The sequence below is a fragment of the Mya arenaria genome, chromosome 3 (assembly GCF_026914265.1).
Source record: "Mya arenaria isolate MELC-2E11 chromosome 3, ASM2691426v1".
NCBI lineage: Eukaryota > Metazoa > Mollusca > Bivalvia > Myida > Myidae > Mya > Mya arenaria.
The window spans coordinates 9,850,661-9,873,873 of record NC_069124.1 but is presented as its reverse complement, the minus strand read 5'-3'; the positions used below and the strand labels follow the sequence as shown (position 1 = coordinate 9,873,873).

General features: G+C 34.8%; 1 protein-coding gene across 1 annotated transcript; it reads right to left on the bottom strand.

The window, feature by feature from the left end:
• Positions 1-223: 223 nt before the first annotated feature.
• Positions 224-23,186, bottom strand: LOC128226555 (uncharacterized). The gene is made up of 5 exons (XM_052936492.1): positions 22,367-23,186; positions 15,047-15,416; positions 12,606-13,653; positions 3,294-3,401; positions 224-1,761 (listed from the first exon to the last, which is right to left on the bottom strand). The coding sequence occupies exons 1-5, from the start codon at positions 22,520-22,522 to the stop codon at positions 1,590-1,592; spliced, it is 1,854 nt and encodes a 617-aa protein (XP_052792452.1). The 5' UTR covers positions 22,523-23,186; the 3' UTR covers positions 224-1,589.
• Between the last annotated feature and the right edge of the window lie 27 nt (positions 23,187-23,213).

The window sequence follows — 23,213 nt, the reverse complement described above, 5'->3', positions numbered from 1 at the left end:
TGTTTGATTCCATGCACCATGGTTGGGTGTGACGTTGTGCTGTTGTGCACCATGTTGTCAAGCTTACATTGCAATTGGTAGACGCGTATATATCGTTGTAAATCACCCGCATGCTACATGCATGATTAGAGCTCGGACTACTGATAACCGTTCTGAATATAATTGCAAAACGGATTTTCATAGAAACACTCTCCACCACGGTATAACAATATAATACATGCAATAAGCTTTTTAGCTATGCTTCTTTATTCTACAATAACTACTACAAATGAGAGAAAATAATTCACAAACATGGAAAGTGTAACAATACTTTTCACACACTTAACACAAACCTTTATAATTTAAAAGTACTATGTAAAGTATAGATATTTATTCAGCTTAGAATACTCCAACCTATCTAAAAATGAAAAAAAAAAATAGGCCAAACAAATTTATCTTTTTTTTAAGTTAGACGGCTGATAAAAAGTGGAGCGAGCAGGCGAAATAAAGAATATTGAAAAATCCATCTTGTTATAAATCTAACTGTACGTTTACATTGTTTTACGAGCAAGGAGTTACGACGTCATTGTTTATTTAAATATTGCGCTCCAATTGGATTAGCGCCACGTCATTTAACCAATAATATTCGACGTTACAGAATTTAGCTTTTCCTTTATTCAAACGTATGTTTCGGTTACATTTCTTTAAGAACAAAATTTCAAATGCAGAAGATACTGCTTACGTTTAATCATTCATGGAATTAGCTCGCTTTCCCTACTGCGTTCATACAGCATAAACGCAAGAAAAAGATGATCAAATTCCGAAATAAGATAGGAGCGGACGAGGGAAAAAAGTATATAGCATGTCTTTTGAATGAAAATTGAGAAGATTAAAAAATATTTTTTGGCTTCAAAGTATAAGTTTAAAAGACGTTTCAAAAATATATTAAATTAACATGTAACAGAGTCAGTCTTTCGGAAGATGTCGGAGAAATATAACATGTTTTGCGTCTCATAACACAACATGCGTTTACAAGAAAAAAAATGAAAACAAGAAATAGGAGCGAACGCCTATCTAAAACGTTCGGGTGTTTTTTTGCTGTTCTTAACATAAGGTGAATTTAATCCGACGAACGAAACAAACACCTGACGCATTTGGTTTGTAAAAGTGTTGTCTTAAGATTGATGTTGATAGAATACTTAGATTTGTACACATACAGTTTGCATGCAATATGCGTGCATGCAACAAATATAAGATATTTGTTTAAACGCCTTTGAAAAGTAAAAAACTAAGCTAGCTACTGATACCAAATGAATATGTCAAAAAATATGATACTCAACAACATGTGTGACGTGATGGCCTAGCTCTGACAAATATCAAATAGTGAAAAGGTTTAAGTCGATGATGTTTAACTTATAAATATAAGCGCAAATGAAAAAATAATTACAATGAAAAAAAGGTCATAAAAATATATAATCATCACCGTAAGGCAGAAAAATCTATTTATAACTGCTTCTATTTATACATTTGATCCTACAGTGACGATATTCACTAAAACAAAGGTATGAGTGAATTAACGGTGTTTGGCTTTGACAAAACGTGAAGGGTTTTTATCCTGATAGCCGTGAGTGGTGTGACCAGTTGTAACACCTACAGTAGTGGGGAAACTTCACCGGGACGAAGGACACTGGGGGCTGACTGTTAACGCGTGGATCGTATACGAGTACCCATTGGAAGTTGTTCTCCATTTGACACGTGGAGCAAGAAGTGGTGTTCCCTCTCCTGCTCAAGTGGAGGAAAAAAACAATACGAATATTAATAAAACATTCTCATGTCATACGACCTGTCACTATTTTTATTAACTTATTAAGCTTTGCAATAAACTGTACTTTGAATAAACTTTAGACGTATTGAAGCGAAGCGTCACCGAAAAACTTTATTGTAGACTTAATATATTATATTCTGACAACACATACGCAATTATCTGTAACAAAAAAGAACTGACCTTGATTTTTACAAAAGAAAAAGAATTTCAACGTATCTAAAGGGTTTCAATCTTGAAATGCACGCGTTATTGTTAATATAATTTTGATTAAACGGTGTGTTTTGTTAAGTGTTTTATCAACGATAATTTAAGATCAATGAAACACTATCCATATGTTGATATTTCAAACAATGTGCATTTAGTTAACAGCATAAAAAACTGAATCCAACATCGATATCTTATCGTGGATTCATCAACATTCCACGCTTATTAACGAATGCAATTCAATATGCATTAAATAACATATTGTTACATTAATATTCATTGAATGATTGAATGATAGGAAGAAGAAATGTAAGATCGGTACCCAATAATACACCCCCGGTAAATTATTGTTTCCCTGACAGTTCCATGGCGGTAATCCCATTTTTACGAGTGGGTATGTTAAAGTATATGGTATCCGTCTTTGTGGAATTGTGAAATAATTGCATGTTTCACGTTAAGCGTCTGATAGATCTTGGACCCTGTGCCTCTAAACAGAGCTGTCCTTCGAGTTTGACCTCTGGACTTCTCCTGGTATGTTCCATTGTATTACTTGGACGATTTCATACTATTTGGCAAATCGCCAAGGACGGAATGAGCACAGTATACAGATATAAAATAATTGTAATTACTATTTCATCTACAAGTAATAAACTGTTTGGGCTCTAAGACCTATTCTAAATAAATATTATTGAATTGAATCTTTCAATAAAAAGAATAAGACATTAAAGACCGTACATTTTTAGTAAATGTTTTAAGCTCGATTCTGCAGACAACTGAAACCTGATTTAATTCAGCTTTGATACTTTTTATAAATAAAAACAGTACTATGCCATTTATGACAGGTCATGAGAAAGTACGCCTGGTGGTGATCGAACTAACAACCTATGGGGTGAGAGGCGGACACATATTCAACTAGACCACTCTCACCCTTAATATTCATTTAAAGCCGTTGCTTTATATTTAGTAATATTTTATAAAACTAGAACTTTTTGTTTACACTATTAACTACATCATAAGCTTAACCAAAAATAAATTAATTAATGTTATAAAGACTCAATTAAAAAACGTTATGGAAATAAGCGAAATGCAATTTTCTGCACACTTTGTCAAATATAATTTATCGAGACTTTAGCTTAAATCTGTTCAATTGTTGCTCTAAGTGAGCCCTAAAGGTAGGGCATTGTCCCACAACTCTCCTTAAGCGTGGAACATAACCTACTACTAGTTTTCTTTGTCCCTTCCATTTTTTACATTGACTGGTATTGCATTCAAAACGGATACCTACCCACATATACCCTGGACGATGAACTGTTGTTTGTCGTTTCCTAGTTGTACAACATTGAAGGTATCATTGTCTGCCTCAACCGTCAACGGCAGAATAACCTGGGGTTTCCTGAAACCAAGAATCAGAAAAGTTTGAGTAACTTCTTGAAAGAGATTAACATGTCCGAAGTAAGAAAACTGCTGCCTCAGATTGACGAAGGGTAATCATTGACAGCAATGGTAACAGCAACACTGACACCGCCGTTGCTGGCGTTTTCAATTTTCAATAGTCATTTACGTTCACTAATGTATTATGCACACATATCCGTTTCACGGGAGAACCGACAATTAGTATACAGTATAAAAAATCATTAAACACTATATGATCAATGGTAGATATGGTTAACCAAAAATAACATATTTTGTGGTGAAGTGTGTGGGTAGTTGACATGTAAAAGCATTTATCCCTTAGCAATAAGTAACTATGTACGGGAAATATCAGCCCGTAAGCGTCCATCATATGAACTTCATATGACGATGTTTATGATACACACTCTGGCCGAAGATGTCATTCAATATGTGTCAATAGTATTCTTTGCAAAAAACATACTCAAGTGTTACTGTTGGATCTTTTTATTCAATTTGGTCATTGTACATATTATTTGTGTGTATATGATTTACGTTGAGTCATTTTCGTTATTCGACTCTATAGTTGCGATCACAGTATAGTTTAACAATTTACTAAAAAAATTGCATGTTTTAATTAGTTATAGAATGTTCGGCTTTCAATATTAATGCCAGTGACACGTGAAAAACAGCGTTTTTGGGAGAAGCAAAATACCGAAAACCACGAAAATAATTATCTTTCAAACTAGGAGCAGCCATAAACCACAACATAAACTGCTGCAAACATGTCTGTCCATGTGTTTAATTAAAGATTTAACATTCGTTTTCTACGTGTCTTTGATTAATCAACTGTCGGAAACAGTTACAGATGATTTGCAAAAACACATAGGTGCTTTATGCATACGTTAGTTGTCTCTTTCCCGATATTTCATACATCACTGAAATGCACCAAAAGAATGTTCAATTCGTATTCTTTATAGATTTGCATTGTCTAATGACCACAATCGATCCATTTGTTTGTTTTATTCGAGTGGTATGTAGCTATCAGTCGCGTATGAATATTGCTGTCTCGAGATACATATGACAGCCCCATGGTGTGTTTATTTACAAAGTTATATATGTAATGTACAATTTTATTTAGTGATTTCAATAATGATTACATTCAAATTATCTCTATGAGATATATAGGATCTGACACGATTTGTCATTTAATACAAGATTTTATTAAACGAGTTTATGAAATTTGTTAGTAAGCGAGCCTCTGTATTAAATGACATCGAGTGTCAGATCTTTTTTATCACATGCTTAAAACGGTGTTTTTAGTACCAATTTTGTTCCACTTTCTGAACCGATTGTTTGACAGCCAAAGTACTCAAAGTAGAATGTCAACGATGCGCCATATAAATAGTTCCAAATTAAAATGACAAAAGTAACTAGCAGTTATCACGTTTTAATTCTGATAAAGCGCTTAACAAGTCACAACTATAAAAATATGTAGTAAAATATCCAACAGCATGAATAACGAACGATTTGAACCAAAAAACCCCAATAAGTACACAATTTGATGACGTCACACTCAGAGTACATGCATTTACGCGGTTTATGTGACCTACGGTCTGTCAAGTTTTACTGTGTGCACGGATTTAAAAGTTATTCGCTGTCGCTTTCTACGATGATTTTGCAGCGTTTTCTTAGTGTACATGGAGTTTCACAACATGCAGATGATTACGGCGAAGCCTTTCTCTGTACTGCATGGATGTTGATGTTGAAAAAGTTCCAAGAATGTTTCCAGAGAACATGATGTTCTAGCCGCCATGTGATGTGTAAGGAGATGTCTGTGCTGCGGAATTCGTATTTGTGTTTTCGGTAACCGACAGCTGATTAAACTGGCAAGCAAATGGCATTGATTGCATATTGCTTGTGTTGGTCAAGATGGAAATGATTGAAATGTTTTTGTGGTGTTTGTCACTAATGTGGCTGTATTTGTTTTGTTGACTGACTGGATATTTCTGTGACTAATGATCTTCATTATCTGGTTGGCGGAACATTGTTATCAGAAAGTGTTTGTACAAGATGCTTTCTGGCACTATGATTCGTTAGCCATTTGTCCCCCGGAAGTCTTACAGCTTCATTATTGAGGTAAGTATTTGTTGGCAGTTAAACCATTTTGTTTACAAACAATGCGGAGGGATATCTTGGTTGCGTGTGATTAGTCTAGCCAATAGAAATGTCTGATAGGTTATCTTACACATGTGTAAGATAAAAATATTCGTAATGGGTATAATACACGGAAAACAAGGGAAAGCATGTGATAGAAAGTGTTTTTAACTTCATAATTTCTCACTTCGAACGACAAATACGCTTTTTTCCGATTCAGTGACGTCATTAAAAGTAATTCGTATGAATATATATTAACGAAATTTGTGTACGCAGATGCTTCATTTGGATATGAAGAACGGATAAAAAGTGGTTAAATCCAATCAGAATGCAGCTCTAAAGCACTAATGTTCAAAGTTGTATGTTATAAAAATGGTTTTGTAATGCATAAAATTTATAACTGACAATGAATAATATGAAAATTGAGGATAAATGTCTAAAATATAAACTTCATCTACGCTATGTAATGTTTAACATGCAAGCAGGCACATTTAGCGTGTTTTTTTATTATTAACTCGACTATTAGTTTTATTTAGAACTTTATAGATGGCGAAGCCGGGGCAATGCATGACAATTGACCCTTTTTGAAGTCCAGGGACATAATGAACACAACGGGGCAACAATGTCCCTGTTCCGCCATCCATTAACCCCTTCAGTACATATGGTTCGTGTTTTTTTTTTCTTTTTGAAATTTTACCACAGTTTTTTTCTTAAGTTTAACTCCGGTTGTATTCCTCTCATCTTGAGACCTGGGCCCCCTTGCAGGCGTAAACCTTATTAGTGTGCCCAGGTCAAACGTAAAGTTACGAGCAGAATCTATCCGCTAAATATCTCCGTACAACATTAGTATTGAAATGCTGACAACGAGCTAACACCTTGCAATTTACGAACATAAGCATTTAGGATCCTTTTGTGAAACGGGACTCTGACGACGATGAGATAAACTTAAACATATAGCATTAAAGTAAACCAAGTCTGGGTATTGTGATTCCCTGTAAACATATAACTTTCAATGTGGATTGGCTTTTCTTTCATTCTGCTGAATTTCAGTTCCCATTGTTCAATTGGAATTGAAATACAATTGCACTTTCAACGATACTTGTAATAATTAGAAAATTGAAAAGATATCACATTTTTGCTCTTTGCCAATTAAAAACAGACAAATTATTCTATCGCTTATTGTACGTGACATCTGCTTTAATTTATGTTTTTACAATATCTTTATATGAAATAAAAAAAAATCAAATCGCTTTTATGATGTGGTTTGTTTCATAACCAGATGTGGTTTGCATTTCATTTATAAACAATTAAATACGTGCTTAGAAAATAAATGATCATATATTCGCCAGCCTATTAAACGCGCTATTTACAAGGTCGTAATGAAGTATTTATTTTTATATAACAATAGCGACACTAAGCTCACCCGTGATAATATAGATAAGAGATATTGGGACAAGTGTGAAGTTGTGTGAAGTTGTGTAAAGTTGCAATCCCGTTTTAGTGCTTACTCGACATTTTCAGCCAATCATGGGCGCTGGATTGTAAAAAACCGCCGTGAAAAATCTCAATGCCTAATTTTTCACCTATTTGTTTCGTTATGCATTAATATAAGTAAACTTGCAAAATGGAGCTTAAATTAATGGGATGAGTATGCATTTTAGTACTCTAATGCCGGTTTCACCGCCACCTCACTATCGAATACCTAATCCATTCACTGACCTTTTTTCCACCACTTCTTTTGTGTTCATATCATAAATTTTCCAGGAAAACATATTGCAAAGGCCATCTGTTCGGTATTCTAAGCTAATGCAATACATTGGTATTTTATTGTGCTGACTTAACGACTTAACGAATAGCGATGAGCGATATAAAATGACGTATTGAAACAAAATAGTTTGGCATCAAATTCATTTTAGAATTTAATAACATGTCTTTTTAGTGATTTAAACCAGTAGCGTATAAAATAAAAGGGCCATAAGCATTGCGTTTGATATGTGGGATCGTATTTGAATCTCGTGGATTTTTCACTCGGCTTAGGCCTCGTGAATTCCGTTCCTGCAAAAATCCACTCAAGTGAAGACAAAACGAACACTTAACAAAGCACACGAAATCCAAATCAAAATATGAACTTTCTAGTTTTTTCTACGATAGCTGTTTTACCTCGGCGTTGACCTAGATGTCCCAAAATGATTTAGAGTGCAGACCAATCAAATGATGTAATTAATGAATACTGTAGAATAGTTGAAGGAAATGAACCGTTTCTGTTGGTTTATAGTAATGTAGGTAACCCTACGACACGCACTAGTTAGATAAAGTTTTGAAATGATTGTTTTCTTAATACTGCCTTGTTATAGCTTTCCTTCAGAAAACAATGTCTGTGAAATGTTCAACTATCAAGTTAAGATCGGCCAATAATAACTTCCTCGCAGCCTCGCTCTGAGATTGACCTTACTTAAATATAACTTTGGAAAATTAAACCTGTTTAGGAACTGGTACTTATTCTGTATTGGTTGCTTGTTCATTCAACTATGAAACACTAGTATCTACATTTAAACAGAAGAAGAGAGCAATAAAAACTATGAATTTATTGGTTAGCATCATTTTTTAATTGGAAAGAAATGTGTTATTTTAAGTATTCACAATTACTCACAACATAAGCATTAATCCATATTTCAAGCCGTGTCTAACGAAGCTGACCAAAGATGGCGAGAAGCAACGATTCGTTATTCTACGGCGATCTTAATTTGATAGAAAAAGTAAACACTGATTTTATAAAGCATATTCTGAATGCTAAAAAAGCACCCCTCATATAATGTTGTATGGTTATTTTGGCCGATGCCCTATTAGTATTATAATTTAAGAACTCATAGTAGGATTTTGGTATAAAATGACCCATAACCAATACAATATGTCATTTATTTTGTAAAGTTTATATTGAAAGATTTTACTGCTCGTGAACATTATTATGGATGGTTTATTAATGTCAAAGCTATTCTTGATGAATGTAGTTCGAGCTATACTGTAAATGGCAGAACCAGAATTATACTGCTCCAAACTGGTTTCAAAGACCAGCTCAAACAGACCTTAAATAGTGATGCTTTTAATTCCTCCAAATGTACCAATTACAGAATTTATAAAACTGAATTCGAACTTGAAAATTGTTATCTTAATGTAAATGAGAACCATGTCTGGTCTCTATTAAATTTTAGACTTTGTTATAATAATTAATTTACCATTTGAAAAAGGAAGATGGTTCGGTAAAGACAGATATGATAGTAAATGTCAATTATGTACTCTAAATGAAATAGGCGATGAATTCCACTATCTTCCATTCTGCCCATATTTTGTTAATGATAGGAAACGATACTTACCTGATGTAAACATGCATAATACAAATATATTTACTTTCAGAAATGTCATGTGTGAAAATGGTTCTTTGAAGCTAAATAACCTGAGCAAATTTGTCAAAATTATATGTCAAGCTTTTAAAAACCCACCTGGCAACCCTTAACCATAATTACTTGATTTTTTTATTAAATATGACACCCACTGTCCTTATAAATGGTTCTATCTGGTTATGTACTCAAACTATTATATTTGTACCTACATAGTACTCCATTTATAGCTACGAGCCTGGTTAATATATGCTATTGTTCTTTTACATGTGTATATACAGCATTTTGTATTATTCATGTTGATGACCTGAAATCACATATTTATATTATGTGATGAGAGTAAAATATATCTATGGAACTCAACTTCCATTCCTTAAATGTACTGCCTTTCGGCAATTGAGTTCATCAATCGATGAACGCAACATCTTCGGATATATTCGGATGGCAATTCATCGCATAACAATAAACATGAAAACTTTTGATCTTGTTATTGTTTGTATTGTGTCAGCAGGTCCAGTAAAATATAAATCAACATTATAGAAAGTGTTAATTTATTATATTTTAAATGTTTTGTTGCCATAAGTGTTTCAATTTTACTTTTGAAAGTGATTTTAAGTGGTTGATCTTTTCCCGCGTTATTGTGACGTCATTTGAAAAAATGTTTCCGGTTACAGTCGGGTTGTTCTATTTACAGAATGGGTAATAAAGGATAACTAAAAAAAAATCTAAAATGAAATTAAGATTTGTTTTTCATTCTTGAATGAAATAATGAACTATTGGTGTAAATATAAGGAACGCATTGCGGGGTTGATTCGGACTCCACGCGTACTTTGACCAGCCCAATTGCGTTCATATCCCCGATAATTAAATCAACCCCGCGATTCATTCCTTAATTGAGCCTAAAACTGCTAAAAAATGAACCGTACAGAACATAAATTAGCTGTTGATGATCCTGAAATATCATTTTTGACACTCTAGAGACAAAATAACATAACTAGGTCTGATGAGTCAGGTATTGCCATTATTTTCATACTTACTACTAAGCTGTGCAAATATTTTGCTTTAACCATAAAAGGTACTCCATATTGTAATGAAACTCTGCACATAGCTTGCCAGAGTAATTACGCACCTGTTTAGCAAATACATAACGATATTATTCGTATAAGGAGTAAAATACAGTATAAAATCTAAACCTTTTTAGATCTGTTTTTGACATTCAAATGGCACAATATGCACCTGTTAAGTTCATACTGCTTTCTCACACACTTTTCATGACATTGTTCAAAATTGATCGCAATATATCATTTTAAAGATAGCTCTTGTTTGTACTGCCAGTGTACTGCATTTTGATCTGTTTGATCGTTTTTGTTTTATTTTCAATCATTGTGTCGTTAAACAAGTTATCGTTTGATTACATGGCTTGCCATGTGGTTAATTACGATCTTTGATCGCAACAGTGTCTAGGCAGATTTGCGCTTTTGTTTTAATCGCGTTTATGATATCACAAGCGTGAATTCAATAAACTGAGATAACTCACGAAGCTTACAATTTATCTGCTAGAAGTAGTAACATTAATTGTCTTGATTATAAGAAGTAAGAAAATAATGAAGCATACGGGAGAGACGCTGATTATGACAGTAATGCACTTCTACGCCGAAATGCAAAAAGTAAACAATATCAGTCATGATAAAATACTCTTGTTATAAATGTCACTAAGGAAACCGCACACATAAATATCATGTTCAAGTTCCTCAAACACTTATTTTACAGCCTCACAACATATGCCTGGTCATTTTCTTCATAAGCTAACATCACTTCAGCCTCATTTAATATGACAGCTTTGACAGCTACAGTCGCTCGGGTAATTTAGGTTATACACAGTCAATAAATTGCTTCAGCCTGCGCTAAAGTAAGCTTGGATGATTTTGACACAAGTTTTCCCTGAAAACTCATTGTCAGCTATCAATGTACTCTTCATGTTATGTCTAATTGAGTATTCAAAACACACCCAGTATAAACGGTGCTATTAAAATTTAAGTGTGTAATTAACATTAAAAAATGTTCAGAATACTCTATCCATGAACACATGTATATAAAAATTGGTATACCTGTCTCATTAGCATTTTAATAAATATTATCATTTAGACGTTAAACACCAAGATAGTTTGATAATTAAATCTTTTTTACTTTGGGCTGTACTTTTCGAGTGTAAGGTAAATGATGTAGAATATTTCAAAACTAAACAATACATTAATTTGGGTGCAGTTTCAATGAAGGTCCTATGCCAATTCGTTAATTCAAATTATCTTAGTGTCATAGTTTCATTATTTTGCTGCATATTTCAGTGAATTGAAATTTTGCCAGTACTAAAAATTAACACAAAGTTGAAGTTATGAAAAATATTCAATGTGTTGTCATATGTGATATATTAAATAGATTTACAATTAATGAAGTAACGACTAAAATTATTGAAACGGCCCCTGACCTGTATTTTACTAGTTCATGTTTTCGGATGATTCCACTTCCACAATCATTCGGAGCTACTCGGCCATTTTTATCGAAAATAACCTCAGATGTATGCCGGGACATCAGTAAAAGTAGTTCGTAAAATTTTGATTTATATCATTAATATAATGTAGTGTTTTAGCTTGTATTTGTTCATCTAAGTTTAAATTGATTGCCAGTGAAGCATATTATTACACACATAATTAAGATTCCAAAGAGTTAAGTCATTAAGTTTAACTGCTAAATTAAATCACTACGCGGGCTACTTGCAGCGGACTTAAAAAGACCCGATTTCTGACATTGTAAACCTTCCATATGCATCCGAGGTTGATCTCGATAAAAATGGCCGAGGAGTTCCGAATGCTATCACAATAAGTTGAACTCCTCAATCAATTTGCTCTAACATGTTAGCACCTTAAGACATAAAAACGTCAAGTATTAATAAATCATACACATCAGGTATATACTGATCTGTGAATATGTTTAATCATTTAAAAAGCAGTATCAATGTGATTGCGACAGTTCATTGACAGCAATCGTTCGTGCGTTATAGTTGGCCGGTTATTTTATCTGAAAACCAATTTAGTCAAATTCAATCACTACGACTTTAAAAATAAGTGTTGCGAAAGGGGAGTTCGGGGAAACATTACCGTTACCAAAATAGCACTATTGAACTTATTTTGCTAAGCAAATTCAGAAAAGAAATTTAAAAATGATCACATGCCCGGCATGTGCATTTAGTTTCGATTCATTGGTTGGTATTAATTAGGTACGCTTTCCTACTCTAAATATGTTGTTAAAATATTTGATAACTCATGGCACTAAACAGTTTTATTCTTAGCTATTCTAAATATATAAGTAATCTTATCTTAAATTTGTATCATTTTTTATGGATTTGCCATGTATTGATACTGTTTCCAATGCAATATTTCTTAACTACTGCAACCTTCATTAAAACCTAATATGTCAATAACCAATATGATATACATCATTTAATATCAATTTCAAAATAATCGGAGTTGTCCTCACAATAAGAGCAAACCTGTATTTGGTCTAGTAAATTGTAACCATGAACTTTTTTTCGAAAGGACTGCTAGACATATTTTGATTGATTCTAGATGACACGCAACTTTTTATAATAACAAACTTACGTTGCGCAGCATCCAATATCGTCGTCTTCTACTTTTGTTGCACTAGAAAGCTGTCGTCTGAATCGTGGATGGGTACAGTCGGGAAGACCCTCTTGTAGCACGTCGTAGTTCCCGATAACAAACAGCTTTTCATATTTCTTGCACTTCAAGAACTTGTTTGGACTATCAAACAAGCCGGGAAAGAGGTCATCTATTCTTAGCTGATCATCAAGACATTGGTCAAACGGACAATGCTCGCACTGTTTGGTTGACCGATATTTGGGCGCTGCAAGAGTTCTTTGCGTCAAAGTGTGGACAGATATTTTAGCTCCGAGGTGAGGGTTTAGAGGGTCAATGAAGTTTCGTTGAATTCGTGAAGTATCGACTCTTTTAACAATAGGCCGTCTTGTTGTTGGTCTGGTTGGTGTATGTTTTTGGGCGGGTGCAATTTTAAAGATGCTTTGTTTACGTGGTTGTTCCACCCTCACGAACTGAGCTCTGGGCAGAGACATTGTTTCTGAAGGAATGTTTATAATGTCTCCATTGTTGCGCTGATTGAAGTTTAATCGAACTCTTCTCCCTGTAGTTTTTGGAGGAAAACCACTCCCAAATACAAAATTGCCGGTTATCACTTGCCGCCTTCCGTCTGGAATGTGTACCCTCCTTCGAATGCGTTCTTGAGATCCAGGCATTGACCTATTTCCTTGCCACTTCCATGGACTCTGTGAGTTACCTGGATAACGTCCGTCGGGCAATGCCATATACTGGATATTGTTTGTATTAGACATAGGCATATAAGATACAGGAACACCTTGCATGAAGCCACTTTGGTCGTGAACGGTCCTTTTTATGCGTTTGTCTATATGATGAAAAGTGTCATTAACATCTCGTAATTGACTTTTCGCGTCAAACTGTTGATTCTGAAGTTCCAATTTAAGTTCTTGAACGTTAGCATTGGGGACGATCGCTATATCGGCGCATGCAAAGTATTCCGTTTGGTATTTCCCTTTTCCGAATCCACAAACTTCTCGCCCAAGATGGGAATCGAACTCGCATCCATACTGATCACCTGGAACAGTGCAAATGTTATTTGACTACTTAAAGCTGCATGCTCACGGATTTCCAAATTTGACAACTTTTTCTTAACCATACAACATGAATGTTTGGACTTAAGTATAAACACTGCGATCTGGTCTTCTATCAGGAGCCTTATTTCTCCGGTTTTAAGAAATGAACGCAAAATTTATCGTTCCAAGACAAAACAAAAATGTCAAAACGATTAACCTGTGAGAGTAAAGCTTTTATATAAGTTATCAAAACGTTCTGTTCTCATATGATTATGCTAAGTAATAAAACAATAGATGGTTTACATATAAAAATTTGCGTTTAAATGCAATCAATACTGTAAAACAAATAAGGCTTTGTTATTAGAGTGTTTAACATTTGAATCATTATTTTACATTCTTTTACCTAAATATAAACGGTGTTAAAGCGATAGAGATTGGGGTTGGGCCTAAATAAGATGCATTTAAGTTGCGAAAAGGCAAACATCAAAATAGTGTGAACAAACGGGTTTTGTTTCATTAGATTACTATTAAATTGCCCAGGTGACATTGAATGATTTATCTCAGCGTATCTCATTTGAATAATTCAGTTTTAACTGAACAGTTGATCGTAATGTCAACCCTTAATATCGATTAGTTTGTAGTAGTTCTTAGAATCCATTCTTATTTTTAAACTTGAAATATTGGCTTGTTAAGAAATTTAACGTCAATTTGTTTTGTTAATTAAAACCACACGTATTTTTAAACATTTGAATGGGACATTATAAAGAATCACAATTTTTGTTTCATTTGTTCTTAAATAAATGAAAAATGTTCAACTTCGAAACATTTAAATGGTGAGCAGTATTTATTTTAATGGTATTTAAATCAATTGAGGTTTTGTAACGTTTTACGCCCCATTATCCATAAATCAAGAACCAGTTTTATTTTATTTTCTATGCCTTTGCTAATTTTCAAAACTGTTTTATAATAAGTTCCATTTATTTCAGAGCCTATAAATAATTATTTTTGTACTAAACAAAGGGTATGAAAGTGTTTTGTTTGTTCCTGCCAATATTGCAGAGGTTCATAAAAGTACTTGACCACGCGTGCCTCAAACTGTATTATAACTTAGTCAGTTACTCTGAAATGTTACTCAGACAAATATTGCGTTTGAGAAAAGACGACTTAGAAACACAATCATGTAAAAGACAAAGCGGGTCCAATTCCGTTTAAGCAATTGTATGACCAATATCGTGCAAAACACGCCATCGTCTTGAACAAGTACGCTGGTTTATCTAAACTAAATTGTGTTAAGACAATGGTGCTTACATTCACCTCGAAACAAAACATGAATCATTTGCATAGGCTTACCGTACATTTTGTCATAACCATGTCAACAGTCATCACCTGACGTACCTGTGGTATATTTCCACTGCAAGAGACAACTTTCGCAGATAAGTTTCTCCGATAGAAGAACCTGAACCTCGTTGAGTCCTTCAACAACTTCCGTGAACCTCAAGCCATGATTCAGAAACTCGAGCTGTCCCTCATCAAGACATTTTTGTGACACTTCTGCGGTCGTGTTATCTTTTACACACACTCGGAATTCAAAATAACCACCATTTGCGTTCGATATGTCAAGCGAAAAGGTAGCGGGTTTTCCTGCTTCAAAAATAGCTGAAGTGACGTCACTGTAGAACTTCCCTCCTTGTTCATGGTCACGTGGTATGCTATCCCATGGGTCACCACAAACGCCGCACCTGCCATTGTTGACCTCCCATCGGTGCTAACGAAAAAGGAAAATCAGTTAAAGGATTGAAATAAATGTACAATTTGGTAACTTACAGCCAAAACGATATTTTGTCAAATTTCATTCCATTGTGGCAAAGGTTCATGCTTATGTTTTATTTACATGGCATTTTCAAAAGACCTACATACACCTTCAAAGTAGATCGTAGACATATTTTTCGCAGAGTTTACTCAATTGTTTTAACTATACAATACAAATTACACATACATTGAAATAATGATTTCAAATTATCTTGAAATTAAATAGTGTTATGTTTTATTCAGTATAACTTCAACTTTTGAAAGGGAGCAGTCGGCACCCAAAGTACACATCTATTTAACGATACATAAGTATCGTGTTATAATAGGTTGTCAAACTAAGTGTTTTTTAATGTGCTGTTGTAAAACAAAACATTGGTGACAAAAGTGGGTAGATACTCGAACCTACGACGTTCTTATTTGCAGTCAAGAGCCGAACCTGTTGGATAAAGCGTTTAAAAATATATCAGAATAAAATCCAATATAATCGAATATACGATATCTTGTATCAGAAACGATTTTAGAATCCCAGCTAATTATATGGATATATTACACGTCTTCGCAAACTTATAACAATGTGAAAGAAGGCATGTGATTGATGGAAAGGTCGTTACAAGGTGACCTTATAAATTCCGACATCAGATCGTCAGGCGGAGTGTCCATGACTTGAATCGGTTTGGGTTAAGACATACTATGTAATAACCGTGAGACACACAACGCCACAAAACAGGAAAGACAGACTACACATACATAACCTTTAATCTTCACTCTCACAGATTGACCGTTTTGACAACTTTTTAGTCTTTGAATAAGGCAAGTTTTGGAAACCAGTGATAAAAGACTGCTTACAAAATACCAGAACGCAGTTATTCATAGTTAAGTTTGAAAATTCATGTTTCGTGGCTTAAGGCGTTACTAACGCTTGGAGAAAAATAAGAATTTCAACTATTGAGATCTGTCATATTGTGAGTTTTCTTATTATCTAATTGAATCAACTGTTGAACAAAACAAAATGATTCTGAGACAAAATTTAAAAGAAAAGACAACACTCTCAATCTGTGTGCGTGCAGCTTTAAGCATGTTATTGTTTTCTTAGGTCCGTGAACTGTTTCATCAAATGTTATTCGTTTGGTAAAATACGATAAGAGCAACCCAATCTTTTTGCATTAATAGGTTAATGTATCATTCATCAATTCAACTGTGAGGACTTTGCATTTCCTTTGGCTTTACCTTCTAGCAAATATTTTCTCAGAGAAAGACACCATTATATTAAACTGATGTCGCTTTTAAATTGAAGGATTTTATTACTATTTTGGCGGTTTTGTTAACGCAATCAAAACGGCGACACTGTCAACTACATTCGTGTGTTTCACCAAATGTGAAGGTGCTCTGTTGGTCGGGAACACGTTTGATGAATTTTAAAGTAAATATTTAAGAAAATGTCAAACATTTTAATTTCTATATAAGAGATTTATGACTGACAGTTATGTTGAAAATGATGTCAATTTTTTTCTATCACCGGTACGAGTCTGTCTGCTTCCAATAGATAACGAATTATTTAAATATTTCAGGGATGGTTAAGATAATGGTTTAATGACTTTTCATAGAAACATTAATAAAAAGAAATGGGAGTAAGGTTGAAATACATATGACCTGAATTATATTTCAATTTAAGTCGACAACAAAACACAACAATAAGCACGAATGTATGTCGCAATCTTGCATAAAAGAAGCAAGTTGTCGCCTTGGGAAGATAAGGTGCTATATGTTATTATAAGTCGATAGTTTAAGAATTGCACTTTAAATATGGCTTATCGTTGATCAAGATAAATAGATCAATAGAACTGGCTAATAGTTTATCACTGAGTTACGGCTAAGTATATTAGGTATGACGTCACGGGCCAATGTATGAATCGACTCAGTCACGTGCACCAATAACCATCATATAGTGCATGTAATACTAGGACTTATGATGGACTATTTTAAAAATAGGCACACTGCTTAATCTTCAAGATGTAAAGTCTTACAATTTTAACAGACATGGCGTCATGATTCTGTTACCCGCTTGCAGAAAACACATCCTATTTTAAGTCAGCTAGAATATATCGTACAAAATCTTTATTAAGAAGTGCTCGCTAGCTTTGGTAGCCCTTTTAATCAGAATGAAGATCACGGTTGTCCGGTTAGCGCAGTGGTTAGCACTTTCGCTTCCCAACAAGGCGATCCGGGTTCGATTTCCGGCCTTGGCGCATGTGAGTTTGGTTAGTGGTCACTAAGCCGAACATGTGGCTTTTCTCCGGGAACTCCGGTTTCCCCACAACATAAGACCAAACTCTCGCGCAACATCGTGCCAACGAGAGTGATAAATATAAGTTGCAAAAGTTTGTTTCATAATCGTTATAAAATTAAATAAGTTTAAAGTAATATGTTCTATGTTGCGACGTATTTATAATAATGATCATTCCATAGACCGGTTAACAAGAACTCGCAGTGCTATTACTGACCATATGTATAATAACCTACGAACTATACGCGGAATACAAGTAGTAGTTCTGGTTCAATTGTTCTAGTTGTGATGGAATGATCACATTGTGTAGAAATAAGGTGTTATTAAGGAAACACTGGTTTAGTGTCTGCTAGATCCAGAGCAAATATACACTAGCGTCTTGAGTCTGAGTTTATTGTGAACAGGTCTTAAGTCTTGATTCAGACTCAAGTGAAATAACTGCGAACCTTCCTTTTATTGTAACTTCTCCCTCTGGTTGAGTTTTGATGATGGATTTTGCTGAATGTTTTAACTATTTAAAAATTCTACAATAAATTATTAAAATACTGTTTTGTTAAACAAATTGAATAACGGTTATTTTTGTGATATGATAAGAATGCTTTCTGGGTCTAGATGTTCGTAATCATGGTCTCAGATAGTTAGTGAATACGGCCCGCTGATCGATGTTATTATGTATAGGCCTGTCTCTGTGTGTGAATGCTGCCCGCTGATCGATGTGTTCATAGTATAGGCTTGTCACTGTAGTGAATGCTGCCCGCGGATCGATGTTATTACAGTATAGGCTTGTCTCTGTGTCAAATGCGGCCCGCGGATCGATGTTATCATAGTAAAGGCTTGTCTCTGTGGTGAAAGCGGCCCGCTGATCGATGTGTTCATAGTATAGGCTTGTCACTGTAGTGAATACGGCCCGCTGATCGATGTTATTACAGTATAGGCTTGTCTCTGTGTCAAATGCGGCCCGCGGATCGATGTTATCACAGTAAAGGCTTGTCTCTGTGGTGAATGCGGCCCGCTGATCGATGTGTTCATAGTATAGGCTTGTCACTGTAGTGAATGCGGCCCGCGGATCGATGTTATTACAGTAAAGGCTTGTCTCTGTGGTGAATGCGGCCCGCTGATCGATGTGTTTATAGTATAGGCTTGTCACTGTAGTGAATGCTGCCCGCGGATCGATGTTATTACAGTATAGGCTTGTCTCTGTGTCAAATGCGGCCCGCGGATCGATGTTATCATAGTAAAGGCTTGTCTCTGTGGTGAATGCGGCCCGCTGATCGATGTGTTCATAGTATAGGCTTGTCACTGTAGTGAATGCGGCCCGCTGATCGATGTTATCATAGTATAGGCTTGTCACTGTAGTGAATGCGGCCCGCTGATCGATGTTATCATAGTATAGACTTGTCTCCGTGGTGAATGCGGCCCGCTGATCAATATGATCATAGTGTTGGTCTGTCGCTGTGGTGAATGCGGCCTGCTGATCGATGTGATCATAATATAAGCTTGTCTCTGTGGTGAATGCGGCCCGCTGATCGATGTTATCATGGTAAAGGCTTGTATCTGTGGTGAATGCGGCCCGCTGTTCGATGTGATCATAGTATAGACTTGTCTCTGTGGTGAATGCGGCCCGTTGATCAATATGATCATAGTGTAGGGATGTCTCTGGAGTGAATGCGGCCCGTTGATCGATGTGATCATAGTGTAGGCCTGTCTCTGTGGTGAAAGCGGCCCGCTGATCGATGTAATCGTAGTATAGGCTTGAATCTGTGGTGAATGCGGCCCGCTGATCGATGTGATCATAGATAGGCTTGTCTCTTTAGTAAATGCGGTCCGCTGATCGATGTGATTAAAGTATATGCCTGTCTCTGTAGTGAATGCGGTCCGCTGATCGATATGATCATAGTATAGGCCTGTCTCTGTGGTGAATGCGGTCCGCTGATCGACGTGATCATATTATAAGCCTGTCTCTGTAGTGAATGCGGTCCGCTGATCAATGTGATCATAGTATAGGCCTGTCTCTGTGGTGAATGCGGTCCGCTTATCGATGTGGTCATAGTATAGGCCTGACTCTATAGTTTCTTTTATAACTTTATTTTTTTATTTTTTGTTATACACAATTAGTAGGATGATAATGGTAATGTAGATAATTCAACATTGCAGATATATACGAATCATTTCCGAAACTCCAACGTTGTCATTGTTTACATTGTTGTTTTTTGTGTCTATTTAAAGAAAGTCTAGCGGAGTAAATGATAAGTCACTGTGTAAGGAACTGATTTTTAGATCATGCTTTGGGTTTGAATTCGGAAAATAAGCCTGCTAGACTGACTTAAATTATCAAATGATAAAACTTCATTTCAGGATTGTATGTCTCTTTTAATCGTGTTTGCAATACTAAATTTAATGTCTATGACATTTTGATAATCGTATATACAGGCACACATTTTTTTTTAATATAGGTCGTCTAAATGCCAAAGTAAGACTAAATTAAACTATTTACATACTTACCAGAATGCTTCAAGAATGATTTATTTTGAATTTATACAAGCATTCTAGGCTTGATGTACATTTACAAATGTTCTTCTCCTTGTTCGAACTTCACTCACCAAGAAATTACATAACATTTATTGGATGCTATTTTGGTCGCGTGTGCGTTCTTTTTAAAGGCCAAAAGAACCACAACCTTTACGTACATTGGTCGTCTCGGAAGTATAATGTCCATGCAGGATAACCACACGTCATAATTGCACTGACACAATGGTTGCATAAAATATTTCATTTTAATCGGTTTTTAATAACCTACCTAGAAATACGTAAATGAGTTGGTGTTCGTGTATTCGTAACTTCCTATCAGTAAAAAAAACAATGGTTGTAAAACTTTTGTAACGGTCAACACAGTATTTAAATGTTCTTCAACTCATCGATGTGAATCATACATAGAAGAACGCAAATCTCTGGAAATGATTTCTGTGCTATTCAATAAGTGCAACTCTTAAGATATTAAAGAAAATATATCAGTTATAAAATTTATATGTGTTTGATGATTTTAACTGGTACTGTTTCAAAGATTGAAAACTCCAAACAATTAAGTTTCAAACAATTAGTTGTTTAAAACTAGTGTTTTTAAGACGTCGTCCAAATTAACACTGATTTGTTTGAAAAGAATGGGCATAACGATTTAAAACATCCAGCTTTTTTCGAACAGCCATGTACAGTGTTTACCACGTGATAAATTTTGACCAAAAATGCTATGTCGGAAGGCAACATTTTGCTTTAAATGAAGACTAAAAACAAGGATAAGAAGTAAAGAGAAGATGCGGAACATTATCTGTACGGATACGTGTACGTGTTGGCCACTTTTTGTGCACTACGTCATCAAGATATGTGAACATTGTAAAAGTTTAAAATGGCATGTACGCAAGCGCAATGAATGCGATTTAAGGCGATTTTAAGCGAGCCGAAAGTCAATCTCATCTGCAACATTTAATTGTACGCCTTCATGGTCACGTACACGCTGTGTGTCGCAATCGCTCTGATAGAAAACAGCATTTACCTTTACGAGCTATGACCGTATCATTAAATCAAAGAAACGTCGCAAAATAAGACAATTCAATGAAAGTTTTTACATTGATTTTATTTCGATTGCGTTCATGCAATCTCGAGGAGTACGGCCAAATAAGCACGCTGGATTGAAATTACATAATTGATTCTACTAAACTACTTGTTCCATTCTGATGCAAGAATATTATTATATTAATAAAGATTGGCGGTCAAGCGAAATTAATTTGTCATACCAAAATGATGCTTAGTAAAAAAGGGCTTTTCAGCAGAACATCTTACGATGTTTTCTGTTAATTAACTGAATTAAGCAGACATCCAACATTTGCATAATAGTTAACTGAACCTTAAATCAATTAGTATTTTTATGTGTCGGATAACTTGAATAACAATTGAAAATAAAGACAACCATTATTCCCGGTCACATCAATCAGTTTAAATGGATACAAAAATGCAGTTTACATCCTAATTAGGAGTGAATTAAAGTTTACAATTGCTCCCTTATGCGGAATAAAGAGGATGTGTTTATGAAGTGAACGTTTTAATGACTGTTAAGAGATTACACGTAAAACTCATATTGATATAGTTATAATAACAAACATCTGTTTATGGAAAATGAGGTCTATCACTACGTCCTCTGTATGAATAACAATCAAGAGGATGTAAAGAAAAATATTGCTTAATACACCATTGTTTTATTTAAACTGTAATGGCATTGTATCGTTTGAAACTAGGGAGCCATGCTTTCTTGTCATTCTGTCATATTAATGCATAATTCAATCTTATTTCAAAATATTAAACATATACCCATCGTAAAACGCGTTGCATGCTGTCAAATTACACCTAGGAAATGGTCGTATATCAAACCATTGAGAGAAGGTTTAACAAAAATACGTATAAGGAACAAAATGAATACGAGAAAACGTATTTCAATTGGAATATTTATATTCAAATTAGAACTAGACACACGACTAATAATTTAACTTTCTTTCAATGGTGTGCTAGCAAATCTATCTAGATACTGATTATATTTCTTAAAACATTATGCCATGCTGCCGTTCTATACTGACCTTCAGACCTCCACAACTTAGGGAATTATCATTTTCGTTTACAGGAGTTCCAAATCCAAGTCTCCACAATGAGGCCCGTCCGGGTGGAAACAGCATCCGACCTTGCATGTCCACCCCTGTCACTATTAGATACATGAAAAACAGTTCTCGATACATCTTTGTTGTAGAAGTTTCGTTCCAAATGTTTATCGCCACCTTTCTGGAGCAGTGTTTTTTTTCTGCTTCTGTTGAATAATTATGTCCCCTCAAACAATCTTCGGTAAATGTATGGCAATATTCATTATATTTTTCAATAAATACCCAATCCTTTCTCAGTAAATATGTTTATCCGCAAGTTTTTGTTGATATTTTTTTCACTGCTTTAATATCAATAGACGTTCTATTACGTCAGAATCTAACCACTATATTAATACGTTGACTATTAAATACAAAGATCTTATTATTAATAATTATAATGAAGCCCTGATGGTGCTTTATTCACATCGTCCGATTTATTCAAGTAATGTTATATATTCAATTAATTTGACTTTTATTAGTAACACTGTCAGTTTCCCGTCATTACGATCCTTAGAAGCATCCCGTGTTAAGAAAAGACGTTCTTTGAAGTAACATCACCGAAACAGATCTATATAAATACACTCCGTAAATGCTGAGTCTGAAGAGACGAAGATGTATAAATTAATGATTGTCATAAAACGAATTACACATTGTGGTTTGCACAGGCAATGTCATTTAGGCCCACGGTCGATGCTTCAGGAATAACAAATCGCTTTATGTTAAACCCGCCGACAAGTGGTGAACGCAGAGACAAATCTTGATCTGCAGTTAACAACGTCTTTTAACCTCT